We start from the raw sequence: 14,325 nt of genomic DNA on the forward strand, positions 1-14,325 counted from the left end.
CATTCCCAATCCAAATCCCCGTTACTCTGTAGATATCGACAAGCAGATTCTAAAGTTCACATGGAGAGGAGGCAAAGGACCCAGAACAGCCAACACCACACTGAAGCAGAAGAACCAAGTCGGAGAACACGACCCAACTTAAAGACTTACTCTAAAGTTATAGTAACGAAGACGGTGTGGTGCTGGCGAAAAAACCGCCTAGACAACAGCACAGGAAACATCTACGTGACCTGAGGTGTGGCAGTGACTTTTTAGATACCACATCAAAGGCACAATCCATGAAGGTAAGAATTGATAAGCTGGACTTCATTAAAATTAAAAATTTCTGTCTGTGAAAGACACTGTCAGGAGAATGAAAAAACAAGCTATAGCCAGGAGGAAACATTTGGAAAAGACATAATCAGATAAAGAACTGTTATCCAAAATACACAGAGAACTCTTAAAACTCAAGAAAACAAACAACCCAGGGAATTCCCTGGCGGTCTCACTGCCAAGGGCCGGGTTCAATCCCTGGTCGGGGAACTAAGATCCCGCAGGCCGCGCAGCATGACCCCCCAACCCCCCCCCCCCAAAAAAAAGGGCAAATGACTTGAATAGACATCTCTCCAAGGAAGAGATACAAACTACCAATAAGCACATGAAAAGATGTTCAACGTCACCAATCAGGGAAACGCCAACGAAAAACCACCGCGACCTCCTACTCACACCCATGAGGATGGCTGCTAGCAAAATGCCAAAGTAACCAATACCGTCAAGGCCGCAGAGAAACTGGAACCATTGTGCAGTGCTGCCCTGCTGGAAATCTAAAATGGTGCAGCTGCTGTGGAAAACAGTACGGTGGTTCTTCAAAAAAGTAAACCTAGAATTACCGTGTGACCCGGAAATTCCACTTCTGAGTTTATATCCAAAAGAACTGAAAACTGAAACTGAAACTGAAAACTGAACAGATATTTGTACACCGAGGCTCACAGCAGCATTAGTCACAATTGCCAAAAGGTGGAAGCAACCCAAGTGTCACGACAGATAACAAGATAAACAAAATGCAGTTTATACATACATACAATGGAGCATCATTCAGCTTCGAAAAGGAAGAAAATCCTGACACCTGATACAACATGCATGAGCCTTGAGGACATAAATGAAAGTATGTGAAATAAACCAGCCAGAAAAGGACCAATACTGTATGAACCTATTCATATGAGGTCCCTAGAATAGTCAATTCACAGAGACAGAAAGCAGGATGGTGGGGCCAGGGGCTAAGGTAGGGGATGAGGAGTATGTGTTTAATATGGACAGAGTCTCCGTTTGGGAAGACGAGAAAGTGCTGCAGATGATGGTGGCGATGGGGCACAATATGCATGTACTCAAGGCCCCTGAGCTATACACTTGGAAATGGCTAAAACTTTAAATTTTATCTTATACATATCTTAGCACAAAAAATTACTATTTTTCCTCTACATTTTACACACAAGTGTGAAAGATAAACGACAAACTAGATCTATGCAACATAAATGAAGCTGAACTTCACCACTCACAAGGACGCAAATTAAGTGGAGGCTTGTTGGAGGGAATGGGCCTCCCAGACTGGCGAAGACAAAGGCCCCCAGACCAGAGCTGCCAACGGGGTGGGGGTGGGGGGTGATCGATGGCACAGCCAGCTCCCCCATGTTGCTGAGTGTGGAATGTCGTGCCTTTGAGAGACAATTCGGCACCTAAGTGAAAATATGCCAATCCAACAATTCCACTTTAAAGATACTGTAAAAATATTTACCTAAATCTGCAAAGATAGAAGCAGGAGGAGTTCATCAAAACATGGTTTGTGGGACTTTCCTGGTGGCGCAGTGGTTAAGAATCCGCCTGCCAATGCAGGGAACACGGGCTCGATCCCTGACCTGGGAAGATTCCCACATGCCACGGAGCAACTAAGCCCGTGTGCCACAACTTCTGAGCCCGCGAGCCCTAGAGCCCACGTGCCATAACAACTGAAGCCTGAGCGCCTAGAGCCCCTGCTCCGCAACAAGAGAAGCCACCGCAATGAGAAGCCCACGAACCTCAACGAAGAGTAGCCTCTGCTCGCTGCAACTAGAGAAAAGCCTGTGCGCAGCATCGGAGACCCAACGCAGCCAAAAATAAACAATAAACTCATTAAAGAGTTAAAAAACATGGTTTGTAACCAAGAACAAGCAGAAACCACCCAAAAGGTCCATCAATCAAAGACTAAATCATGATATACACAATGAACTACTCTCCAATTTATAAAGTAAATACATATCTAGCAGCATGAAAACGTGCAGTTTTTTGGATCTGTGAGCTATTTTTTTTTTTTACTGTAAAATACCTGCTCACCGTAAAAAACTCAAGTATAGCAAAAGCTCAATTAAAATTTAAGTTTTCCACTGAAGCAACAGGAATGGCTGAGTACTTCACTCTGCTGTTTTTCTAAGAATGTGTGAAACTTTTCCAGAAAAATGTTTAACACAAGAGCATTCCCCAGTGGTGTGGGTGTGGCGCCCTGGTCACGTCCTGGCCTGTGCGGATCCACACTCTCTTCAACACACACGGCTACTCTGGGTCTGGTTTTCACGTGCATATGACTCCTTCCCGATTTGATGGTTCTCTTGACTTTACAGTGCTTTCTATTGTGCAAAAGTTTTTAGTTTGTATGTAGTCAATTTGAAAGTATTTTCCTTCACGGTTTCTGACGTGCATGCCATATGAGAAAGGGTCTTCACTCTGCCTGGGTTTTCTAGAGCACGGAACCAAGTGCACGCCCCGTAAGGACACGAGGATTCACTAGGGTGCAGGAGGAACACACGTACGTTTAACTTTTATGTAAACAGGGAAGAGCATTAAGCGACATCAACAGTAAGCACGTGGCTTGTCACGAGTGCCTGTCTGGGCTGCTCCTCAGGCAGCCCTCTGTCACCTGCCACAAACCCCAAGCCCCAAGGGAGCAGGAGAACCGCATCAGGTGGCCCTTTGCTGCTGGCACCGAATGCAGCACATCTGTGCCCGCCCTCTGGGTCGACACACGCACCAGCCTGAGTGCAGAATCCCATCACACTGTGTAATGGGACAGGGAATTGGACATGTCACAGGTCTGTTTAACATGTGACGAAGCCCTCCAAAGGGTGAACTTTTCACAAATATAAATTAGTTTCATAAGCAAAACCAAAAATTCTTTAATATGATCTGTAGAAAAATAACGCATGACACAACCTCTCACCTGGCTCAGCCTCATGTCCATCAAGGTGTTCCTGGCTTGGCCGATCTTCCTCATGTCCAGCTCACCTGTGCCGGGTGTCATCAATCCAGGTGTCATCCCACCTGGGTATGGAGTGTTCAGTCCGCCTGGATAGGGTGTGTTCAGACCTCCAAATTGCTGGGGGAAGCAAGGACAAAACGCTGGCTTGCGTTTGCATGCATTTCATTCTCATCTCTGGAAACTCTTTCCACTGGAGCCTGACATCTGAACCATCGGACAGACTCAGCCGCAGCACAGCAGGAGCACATGCTCCGGCTCCTCCAGCGCTGCCCCCACCCCCCGTCCTGATCTGTCCGGCCAGACACAAGGAGCCCAGTTTGCCTTCTCTGCGGGTACTCACAGTCTGCCGGGGATCTACTGAAGTGTGGTTCTCCCCGGTCTGTAAATGTTTGGCAAAGAAGCTGTCGGGAACAGGGGTCAGCTTCTCGTAGCGGGGGTTCCGCTGGCGCTTGTTTCTGGCATCGCCGACCTCAGGGATGCTCAGCCACTCCTCTTCTGTGACTTCTGCCAACTTCCTCTGGAAACACCCGGCCCCCAAACATTAATTCTCTGGCAGAATTGCACATGCACAAGAAAAATTATGTTCTCCCTGACCCCTACCGCCCAAATCATGACGCCTCAAGGACTCCGACGCAGATGCGGTTTATCTCCGTCGCTTAGAAAAGTCAACCTGTTGGATCTGCCCTACTGCGCTCAGAGTTAAACTGTTCTGTCAAAGCCCAGGGAGCACAGTTCAGAAAACCTCATGTCTAAATGGACATGGCTACAAAGCTACGAAGAAAACCAGCTCCTCTGTCCCCGCTCTTCTGGGGAGGAAAGCTTTTCCGCACACACGCAGAGTTAAGCACAGCCAAGCAGGGCCCTTCTTCTGCCCCCTGAATGAAAGAAAGGGCAGAGCGAGCAAAGCTGTGCTCGTCTCATCAGCTGCGCCCCAGAGCGTCTGTTCTCCCAGTGTGGCTGGGAAGGCCACGAGGAGCAGCAGGCCACCCATCTGCTCACTTTGAGGTCTGAGAACTGCTGCTGGATTTTGGGGCGCTCCATACGGTATTTCTCAATTTCTTCTTTCTCCCTTTGCTCCCTAGAAGTAAAATGTGTGCACGTATTAGAAATCCTGGATGTCCATTCTGAAACAAAGTCACTTTATTATCCTTCCTAATTAAATCACCAAAAAGAGTAATCACACACTTAGCAGTTAAATCAAATCTATTTTAAGGCAACAATGGATACATTCACAAATAACTCAACTCGCTACCAGCTGAAAACATGCAGAACTCACTAAAATAAAAAGCAAGTTGTCTTACTCCGTTAAATACCTGCATTTGAACACAAGTATATTTACTGCTTTAAAATTCTATAAAGTCCCAAAGGTAGGGCCATCCTCTGAATAACTCAGCTCAGAAGAAAAGCTGAACCGTTGTCCTAGTTGCCCATCCAAATGGGTTCCTGGTGACTTAGGACCAGGTCATGTGTGAACTCAAAGAGCCGTGGGCAATGGTGACAAAGTATCGACCAAGTTAGGCAAACCGGAGTAGACATGAGCCCAGCAGCCAGGGCTTCCCAACGCTGAGATTTATATTTCCCTCCATAAAGTTAGACAGGAACTTGAATGCGTTGTGAATAATGACGTGCTTGGAAAAGACAAACACCTCTCGACCGGCTGGAGACAGCCTGGCATCACAGCTCCCGATGGGAAGCAACTCGCACAGATAACGTCCGGTTTTCTGGCCAGAGATGTTCCACCTGATCTGAATCAAGCCTCAGGCTCCAACTTCCAATCCACAGGAAACGCTGAGAGCGTAACAAGTAAAAGGGTGCCACGAGGAGGTGGGCAGTCCTTCCGTAAAGGGGTGGTGGTGGCTAGGAGACATGCCTGAGGAGCGGTGCTGATTGCGTCATGGCTCGTAAAAGGCAGTTCTACAAAGTTCTGGGGACAAGCAGGGAACAGCGGATGTGCTGGCTACCAGGTAACAAGGATGGACTGCTCAGCGCCAGGGCGAACGGACCCCAACGGGAGCCAGCAAAGCCCCCCTGCAGAAGCAGAGGAAGCGAATGTGCAAACTGAACAGTGCACTACGTGGGCGCATGTCTGTCTGCTACGCTGTTCCTTCTGCCTTTCTGTATTGTGAAAAGTTCTCAAAAGCCAACCACTTCCCTAAAGCCACTTAATACAACAATTTTCTGTATGTATCCATGTCACTCAGATTGTTTAAATGAATGAATTCCAGAAGATTGGAATCAAGTCTTCTTTAATACGCAAAACCACCTAATCACGATGCGTGTAAGTTCGTGCACACTGATTAAATAACGTGCTTTTAAAAACTCCCCTGAAGAACAGCACTTCACTCTTCTAATATGATTTTGAAAACACTAAAAATTCTACAAGTTATGAAAATAAAACTGTATGTATAATGAGCAATAGAATGAAAAAAGTAAACCAAAACGTTAACTGTCACCTTCCAGGCTTGTGAATAAACATTATGCTCTTACTTACACTTAATCTTATTGTCCTAATACTCTAGAGTGAGAATGCATTCTTTTTGTAGTAAAAAATATAAACACGTTATGAAGCAATAAAACTTATCATAGTTTGCAAGATCCTATGTTGACTTTGCATATATTTCCCCAGAAAATGACAAGGAATCAGAAAGTTGCCAATGAGGTAACATCAAGGACAGACGTGCTGGGCCAAGTTCAGTCCAACACACCCACCTGAGAGCCCCAGAGGGAGAACAGGAGGGCTCTGCGGGGCAGTGGTCTTCCCCCAACGGACCCCCAGGAACAGAGGGTGCCCCTCCCTCAGCCTGCCTGGGCCTCGCACCCTCCAGCTCACTGGAGTCCGTCCCCACCAGCCCAGCTCAACAATGACCTGTGCAGTAAGATTCTCAAGACACAGCCACGTGCCCACGAGGACTGCAATGGTCATTTGCCATCTTCAGTGAACCTCCAAATTACTTAATATACACTCATCAACATCACCACGCCCATTTCAAAGATGGTAACCCTGATGCATAGGCAGAATAATCCCCCAAATTATGTCGATTTCTGGGAAGTGAAACACGGAGTTCCTAAGCTCTCCACTCCAGTCCCCAGGCCCCAAGGCTACTCTGCAACAGTCGAGGGTTTTCCAAGTGTGGCTGCCACAGACCAAGCCCCAGGCAGCCTCAAAGCTGAGCAGACACATGTCCTATTCTTGCAAATTTTCTCCAAGTCTGAAATAAATCGAAACAAAACTTTCTGGGACTTCCCAGGCAGTCCAGCAGTTAAGACTCTGCGCTTCCACTGGGACACGGGTTTGATCCCTGGTTGGGGAACTAAGATCCCGCAGGCCACGCGGTGCAGCCCAAAAACAAACAAACAAACAAACACTTTTTTTTTAAGTTGGATAAACACAGCATGAAGAGCGACAATTTGTCTTACCTTCTCTCTTTCCTTCTTTCATCCATCCTTTTATCCAGGGCCGCATAGATAGCATCTGCTTCCTCGTCATCTTTCTCGTAGGGCCCACTTGAGAAGAGGCTCCCAGCATAGCCGTTAAACTGAGAACCAAACAACATGCTTAGAGTGTCAGCTTTTCTCCAATACAACCCCCACCAACAGAAACATCAATAAAAGAACACGTCTAGCTGCAAAATGCTTGCTCAACAATTTTTTTCAATCAGTCGATCCCAAATTGAAGGATAATAAAATAGCTGATGAGTACTCTTCAAAATTGTCAAGGGCATGAAAGAGAGAATATCCACACCAACCAGAGGACACTTAGGAGGCACAACTAAATGCAACGTGGGGTCCTGGGCCAGAAGTAGGACACAGGTGGAAAAACCAGTGGAATTCAAGTAAGATCTACAGGTTAGTTAATATTGCTGCGTCAGTGTTAATTTCCTGGCTTCAATAACAGTACTAGGGTGCACAGAATACCCAATTCAATATCCTGGGATAAACCATAATGGAAAAGAATGTATATATAACTGTATAACTATACATAGTTTTATATAACTGTATATATAACTGTATAACTATATATAACTGTATAACTGAGTCACTTTGCTGTACAGCAGAAATTAATACAACATTGTAAATCAACTATACCTCAAAATAAAAACAAAGATAAAATAAATAAAAATTTAAAAAATAGGGACTTCCCTGGTGCTCCAGTGGTTAAGACTCCGTGCTTCCACTGCAGGGGGCACTGGTTCGGTCCCTGGTCAGGGAACTAAGATCCCACATGCCATGTGGTGCGACCAAAAAAAACGAAAATTTTTAAAAATTTAAAAATAATAAGAGTACTAGGGTCATGTGAGATGGGGAGAAACTTGTGAAGAGTATGCAGGAAGTCTCCATATTACTTCTGAAAGTTCTCTGTAACTTTAAAATTACTCGAAATCGAATTTTTACAAAACTCTTCTCTGAGGAAAAATGCACCTGTTTTAAGATATCTGTAGAAGACCTCAACAGACCAAACACGAATTCACTAAGGAAATAAGCACTAGAGCAAGAGAAGGTAAGTATTACCAATCCCGCTTACAATTTTCATCATTAAAGACCAGCCAAGACACAGCAGCAACGCAACAGTTCTAATATTTGCAAGTGCATCGCTTCTGAAGAGGCCACAAGAGGGCACGTTTCTTTGCGCTTCTCCCGCTCCCCTCTCAAACTCTGCTCGAGCTATTATCCCCTATCCGCTGACTAGCTGGAGCAGTCAATGGACCCGCCACTCCAAGCCACTCAGCACAGACGCCCACAGCACACTGGGTTGAGGACGTGGGCGCTGGCCGGGGAGCCCCTCCCAAGTCACCTCATCATAGTTGGTGTCGTTGAGGTCCTCGTCGTCGTCATCCGCAGCCTGGCTCTTCTTCATCTGGTCCCCGACGGTCCTCTTGCCTGGGGGGGCGTGGCGGTCATCCACGGGATCATTGGCATCGCGGGCGGGCCCGATGTCCGAGCGGGTGGTGAAGCCAGTGGCACTGCAGGAGACCCCAAGAGTGGCCACCTAATGACCCCTCTTTTTCTAACTCCTCCGAGAAACCTCCAAAGGGCCCAGAAGCAGTGCACTCCACACAGCTGTCCTCTTCGAGAGAGAAACCTGAGACAGTTCTGAGGCTACGTTCTGCCACCCCACATTCTCCTTGAGGGAGATTCCCCCGGGCACCAGACCTCTCTGCTCCCAGGCCACAGTCTCCCGTTTCCAACAGTCTGCCAAGCAGCCCTCTCTCTGAATCCAACCAGGCCCCCAAACCCAACGTGGCCCAGTCGGAGTTCCCCTTCTGTGCCTGCCCTACAGTTGCTCTGGGTTGTTTCCGCCGATGGTGGCAGTGCCGTCCCAGGCACCACGGCATCAGCTTTGCCTCCCTCTCCCTCCCATCCATCTCTAAATTCAACGGGGTCTACCGCCAAAATCCCTCCTCCGAGACCACGACTCCCATCACAGCTGGGATCCAGGTTAGCTACCCCCGCACGGAGCTTTCCTCCGCTTCAACACAGCTCTGAGCACGGCGTACTGAGGTGTCCACTTCTCCAGTGCCTACAGGGGCTCTGGTCCCTCTGGCCCTGCAGCTCCACGCCACCCACCGCACATCCCACCCACACAGACTCCTCACAATTCCTTCCTCTTCCTCCACACCTCACCTTCCTTCTCACATGCCCAACACACAAAGCAGCAGTCTCTCCTCTAACCCTGCCACGTCTGTACACCCCTACGTCCTTCTGAACTTGGCTCAGAGGTTGATCGCTGGAATCCCAGAATTCTAAATCTGTTCCTCTTTGTGTACTTATTTATGCAAACACCTCATCTCCCCTAGTAAACTGCAGGTCCTCTGAAGACACTGTCAAGATCTTAGACTTGTGTGTGCCCCAGATTCTAACGTCCACAACGCTGGACATAATACTCCCAACAAGAGAAACCTGATCAAACGAGTAACAAATAAACAGGGTGATGATGGCTGCTCACGTACTCAACAATACATGGTAGTCATCTGACCTGGGGGACCCAGTCACAAGGCTCACAGATGCCATCCCTACCCCTGGGGAGTAGAGAGTCTGAAGAAGCAGCAATGTGACCACCAGCACCTCAGGGGAAGAATGAGGTAGCACCGTGAGAGGCCACACAGAGGACTCCAGCCCGGATCGTGGGGAGAGAATCAGTCACGCTCCAGACAAGAATGGGGGGGGGGGGGGAGATCTGCGTCCTCGCCACGGCAGACTCGCAAGACGGTGCTGCCACCCACCCCGGGGACAGAAACCGGGCTCAGAGTCGTCGCTTCAAGCCCAAGCGTCCCGCCTCCTAGGGGCAGACAGCCTCCCTCCGGCCTGCTCTAACCCAGAGCGCCGTTCTTCCCACCAAGATCAGGCCAACCCCGCGCCATCCCTGTTCTCGTCCTCCCCGTCGCTGTCGGCAGCCGCCCACCCCGGGCCCCTTGCCCCAGCGCGCGGCCCGCCCCAGGCCTCACCCGCGGCCCAGCCCCGGCACGTAGCCGAGCGGGGCGGGCATGCCCAAGAACGGCTTCTTCTTCTTGTTCATGGCGCCGGTGACGGCGACGGCCAAGAAGGGAAGGGATGGAGGCCGCGGCCGGAGGCGAAAACCCTCACACGCCCGAGACTCTGTAACAGGAAGGATCACAGCCCGCGTCACCCGCGCCCCGGAAGCAGAGCGCGTGGTCCCACGTAGCCCCGCCCACCGCGGATTCCCTGGGCGGAAGTTTCCGAAACTCGATTTCCGGCGGCTCCCGGCGGCTCTGGACCGCAGCTAAGGGGACAGAGACGCGGCGAGCGCATGTGCTGTAGCGCCCGCTCCTGGTGCGGCGGGCAGGCGATGTGCTCCTGGACTAGCCCTGGGGGAACCTCAAAACTGAGCAGGGGCGGCCCTGCTTACTGCGTGTTTTCGATGCATTTCCGAGACCTGCCTGTACGAGCAGGACCCATGGGTCCCCTTCCTCCCTGAGCCTCCCACCCTGCCCTTCAGAGTCGCCTTGGCCCCGGTGCAGGGCCTAACACACCTGAGCAGGCTGCACACCTAGCCGACTGTGTAGGGCTCGTGCGGGGTGTATGTGCCCTGATCGCGGTACAGACCGCTGCCCTAGCTCTCCGCGCTCAGATTCCTGGGCCCAGTTCCGGCCCCGCCCACACCCCCACCATACCCTGAACATTCCGGTGATTGCGGTGACCGTGGGAGCCCAGGCCCGAGAGAGCTAACTGACGAAAATAAATAAATGCAGCAGAACGAGTCAGTATGTGAGCATGGGCGGTCACAGCATGTGGGTGAATTCCGTGTGTGTTGGTGCGCACGGGTGCAAGTCCGACCACCCGTGCTCATATTTTAGGTGGACACGCAGGACTGTTATCTGGATACATGACTGTGTGTCCATGTGCACCTTTGCTGAGGTGGCAGTGGGACATTCTTTGGTCCCCACATACACCTGGGGAGAGCCCTTGGGCTCTTGGCAGAGCAGGCAAAAAGCTGGTCACAAGTCTCGCCTTCTGCTGGGCCAGGCAGCCCCCAGCTCCCACCCTAACACTTCTCACTGGAGTCCTGAAGCAAGCACATCCCCCCTGCCTGCTGCAGCCCCCTCGGAGTTTCTCTCTCCTCCCTGTCCCCAGCGTAGTCCCCCTTTTCGGTGCCACATCCTGCGCACTGAGCCTGATTCTGGGGCTACAGAGGGAAGGGGAGAGACCCTGATGTCCTCCTGAAGTTCACAGAGTGGGGAGGGGGAGGTAAGAGAGGGTCAAACTGGCTTCTCCGGGGAAGCAAGTGCCCATTCGAGGGAGAAACCTCCAGAGAGGTCTGGAGAATGCATGAATAAAGGAATGAGTAAGTAAATTGACAAAGGAGAATGGAGGGAAGTGGTGGGTCTGGCCCTTGACCTAGGCCCCATGGGGCAGAGGGTCCAGGAGCAGGTAGGATAACCCCTCCTCTGCGCAGAGAGCACTAAGGCACCCTCAGATGCTCCTGCAGACGCCTGGACCCCGGGCGGCCGCACAGAGTCACTCGTCCTTGGCGCCATGCCCAGGTGCGCACAGCCGCCCCTTGCCCCGGCAGACGCCCTCCGCGCTCGCACATCCGCGCGCCGCCGCCACCCCTCGGAGCTCCCGGAGCGCGCCCCGCTCTCAGGGATCGGCAGCAGGTGCCACGCCGCGCAGACTCGCCGGGCGCGGGGACCGGCTGGGGCGGGGCAGCGGCGCGCGTTCCCCGCCGGCCACACGGGCCGCCCTGCGCCCGGCGAGGGGCGTGTGCACCGGCTGGGGACCCGCGGACCCCATGTTCACGGAGCTGAGGACCAAGCCGAGCCCCCCGCGAGGCCGCGCCGGGGCTGTGCGCGCCGGCTTCGGGGAGCGCCGGGATGTGGACGGTGAGCAGGGCTGGACCCGGGCGCGGAGCTATCGCGGTCTGGGGGCTCGAGGACCAGAGGGACAGGGCCGGGTCATAGCGAAGTCCAAACTGCAGCCGCGCTCGGAGTAGGGGGCGCGTCCCGGCCGAACGGGATTCCCGGTGTCTTTATCCTGCGCTGGGGCGAGGGCGGGTGGGGGGGCGGCGGTCAGGCCTTGGGGATCGGCGCGCCCTGGCTTGGGGGAGGTGACCCGCCGAGGCTCCTGTCCCCAGGCTAGCACCACCCTGCGGTCACCTTTTTCTTCGCGCGGAGAAAACCTTCCCCGGCCCCTGCAGTGGGGCCCAGAGGGGGTCCCCGCCCCATTTCCTCCTGGAATTCTGACGTTGGGGCTGGAAAGGAGGGACGGACCGACAGACGGACGGAGAGCCCTCCCCCAGCGCGGGCAGGAAATGGGCGGGGCCGGGCTGGCCCAGGGCAGGTGCGGCGCGGGCTGAGGCGTCCGACTGGTTCTCCCGCCTGGAGGCCCCTGACCCGGGCGCCCCTCCCCCGAAACGTGCCTGCTTAGAATGCGTCTCCTCCAACCGTACTAGAACCACCCTCGGCCACGCCCTCTGTCTGACCCCAGACCTCAAATTTAGAGTTGCCATCCAATTCCAGAAAGTTGTAAGAATGGGGAAGGAGGAGGGGATGGAAGATGTGGGTTTCCCTCATTACTGAAACCTCCTGGGCACATCACCAAGCACTGCCCTCAGTGGGGGTGAGGGGCTGTGTCTGTGGTAGGAGGGTCACTAATTCTCCTGCTGACAGGGTGGGGGAAGGACCCTGGCCTGGGAACCCGATCCTGCCTGCTGAGTCAGGGCGTGGATGCTGTATGATGGGGCAAGGCTGGGCCCTGCTTCCTGTCTCTCCCCAGGGCTCTGTTGACTTGTGGACACCACACGGAGCCTTCATCCATCCATTCAGTCATTCACAATGTTTCTGGGCACCTCCTGTGTCCCAAGATCTGTGCAAGGCCTTGGGAGGAGTCAGTCCGGGTGTCTACCCTCCCCTGACTCCTGTCAGCAACCAGCACAGAAATGATGGTAAAACTAAAACGTGATGAGTGTAACGAAGCTGGTGTGGGAAGAGAAAGCACAGGGACTCAGCCTGGGTCCCCGAGCTCGTGGGTGCAGCCTGTGTGCCTGTGCTGACACTGCCATGCACAGGAGCTGCCCTGGGCCAGGGGGCCTGCAGGAAGGGGCAGCAGGAAGCTTGTGGGCTTGCCCAGAGTTCAGGCTTCTTCTTGTTCACAAGTCACAGCCAGTGAGCACAACAGGACAGAGGCCAAGCCTCCAAGGAACGCCAGGTGGGGCTGCAGGGACCAGGTGCCTTCGACGACGTGGACAGGCAGCCCAGCCACAGGGGTCTCCCCACGGCACAGAGTCTCCCAGGACACTGGGGCCACGTTTCCTCACAGGCAAGTCCTGTGCGCGCGCGCGCCCCGGTCCGATGTGGCTCTGCCAGCCCAAGGAGAAGATCAGGACCTCCGGGGGAGCCCCGCCTGGCTCTGAGTGTGAGGCTCCCTGGTGGCCATGCCTCTCTCTAATTAAACAGGATCCATCCTGCTCCCCAGAGCATAGACTATGCTTCTTGAAGGTGGAGTTCTCAGGACAGCTCGTGCACACTTCCTTCTCTTTGGGGAGGCTTGGGAACCCCTAAGTGGGAACGTGTCTCTCCTCTTCCGTGGAGGGAAGATGGGCTGAGCAGGAAGCCGGATCACAGGGAGGGAGCCCCTGCCCCTGACCGCTGTGACCAGGCACCCCTGCTTTGCAGCCACTGCCCACTTCAGTTTCTGCCGGACCCTCCTGGAGCACACGGTGTCGGCCGAGAGCATCCCCTGCCCCCTGCCGCGGACCCCGGGCACCAGCCTCACGTGGCACGACTCCCGCAGCCAGAGGGCAGCTGGCAGCCGGCAGGTCAAGCTCCTTCAGCAGCCCGGCACCGAGGCCCCCCAGGTACCCACCCACACACTACACCCACCCCGGCCCCTGCCCTCCTTGCCACCCCACTCCACCGGCCACCCCTCTTCCCACAGGGCCGGCCGTACTCTGACCACGATGGCCTGTACCACACGAGCCCCTCCCTGGGTGGCCCGGCGAGGCCCGTGGTCCTGTGGAGTCAGCAGGACGTCTGCAAGTGGCTCAAGAGGCAGTGTCCCCACAATTACCTCATCTACGTGGAGGCCTTCTCCCAGCACGCCATCACCGGTGCCCTGGGGGGCTGGGGGGCTGGCGCGTGGCAGGGGCGGGCTCCCCGAGAGCCTTCTCCCCCTCCCTCCTCTGCTTCCTCCCCAGCCGGCCTCTCCGTCTGGGGCTTTGTCTCTGTTTCCGTCATCGCGGTCGCCTGGCTTCGCTCTGCTCAGCCACCATTCCTCCTTGCCCTCCCTCCGCCTCTCTCCCTCTCTTGCCCCGTCTCTCTGCATGTCTGTCTCTGCCCACCCGACCCAGTTTTTCCTCTCTCTCCCTTCTCTCTCTCTGCCTTCGCTCTCGAAGCCCCTTGGATGGCAACCTCGGCTCAACCCCTCTCCCCTCCCTCCCAGGCCGGGCACTGCTGCGGCTGAACGCGGAGAAGCTGCAACGGATGGGGCTGGCGCAGGAGGCGCAGCGACAGGAGGTGCTGCAGCAGCTGCTGCGCCTGCAGGTGCGCGAGGAGGGGCGGAGCCTGCAGCTGCTCAGCCAAGGTCAGTGGGAGGAGCCAGGAATG

At 53.7% G+C, this 14,325-nt stretch overlaps 2 protein-coding genes across 3 annotated transcripts in view; one reads left to right on the plus strand and one right to left on the minus strand.

Moving 5' to 3' along the window:
* The window catches only part of PRPF6 (pre-mRNA processing factor 6), a 35,387-nt gene extending 25,554 nt beyond the window's left edge, over positions 1–9,833 (minus strand). Inside the window, exons 1-6 of one of the 2 annotated variants that reach the window (XM_007462226.1) lie at positions 9,709–9,833; positions 8,058–8,226; positions 6,683–6,801; positions 4,265–4,343; positions 3,606–3,782; positions 3,227–3,382 (exon numbers count right to left, since the gene is read on the minus strand). In XM_007462226.1, the coding sequence (XP_007462288.1) occupies positions 3,227–3,382; positions 3,606–3,782; positions 4,265–4,343; positions 6,683–6,801; positions 8,058–8,226; positions 9,709–9,779 (771 nt within the window). In that variant the 5' untranslated portion in view covers positions 9,780–9,833. The remainder of the gene's footprint in view (positions 1–3,226; positions 3,383–3,605; positions 3,783–4,264; positions 4,344–6,682; positions 6,802–8,057; positions 8,227–9,708) is intronic. The other variant, XM_007462227.1, reaches the window with a different exon arrangement.
* A 1,680-nt stretch (positions 9,834–11,513) lies between these two features.
* SAMD10 (sterile alpha motif domain containing 10) overlaps positions 11,514–14,325 on the plus strand; it is a 3,336-nt gene continuing 524 nt past the window's right edge. Inside the window, exons 1-4 of the mRNA XM_007462228.1 lie at positions 11,514–11,604; positions 13,396–13,577; positions 13,658–13,829; positions 14,162–14,302. Coding sequence (XP_007462290.1) covers positions 11,514–11,604; positions 13,396–13,577; positions 13,658–13,829; positions 14,162–14,302 — 586 coding nt within the window. The remainder of the gene's footprint in view (positions 11,605–13,395; positions 13,578–13,657; positions 13,830–14,161; positions 14,303–14,325) is intronic.

This window comes from Lipotes vexillifer, unplaced genomic scaffold, assembly GCF_000442215.2.
Source record: "Lipotes vexillifer unplaced genomic scaffold, Lipotes_vexillifer_v1.1 scaffold1798, whole genome shotgun sequence".
NCBI lineage: Eukaryota > Metazoa > Chordata > Mammalia > Artiodactyla > Lipotidae > Lipotes > Lipotes vexillifer.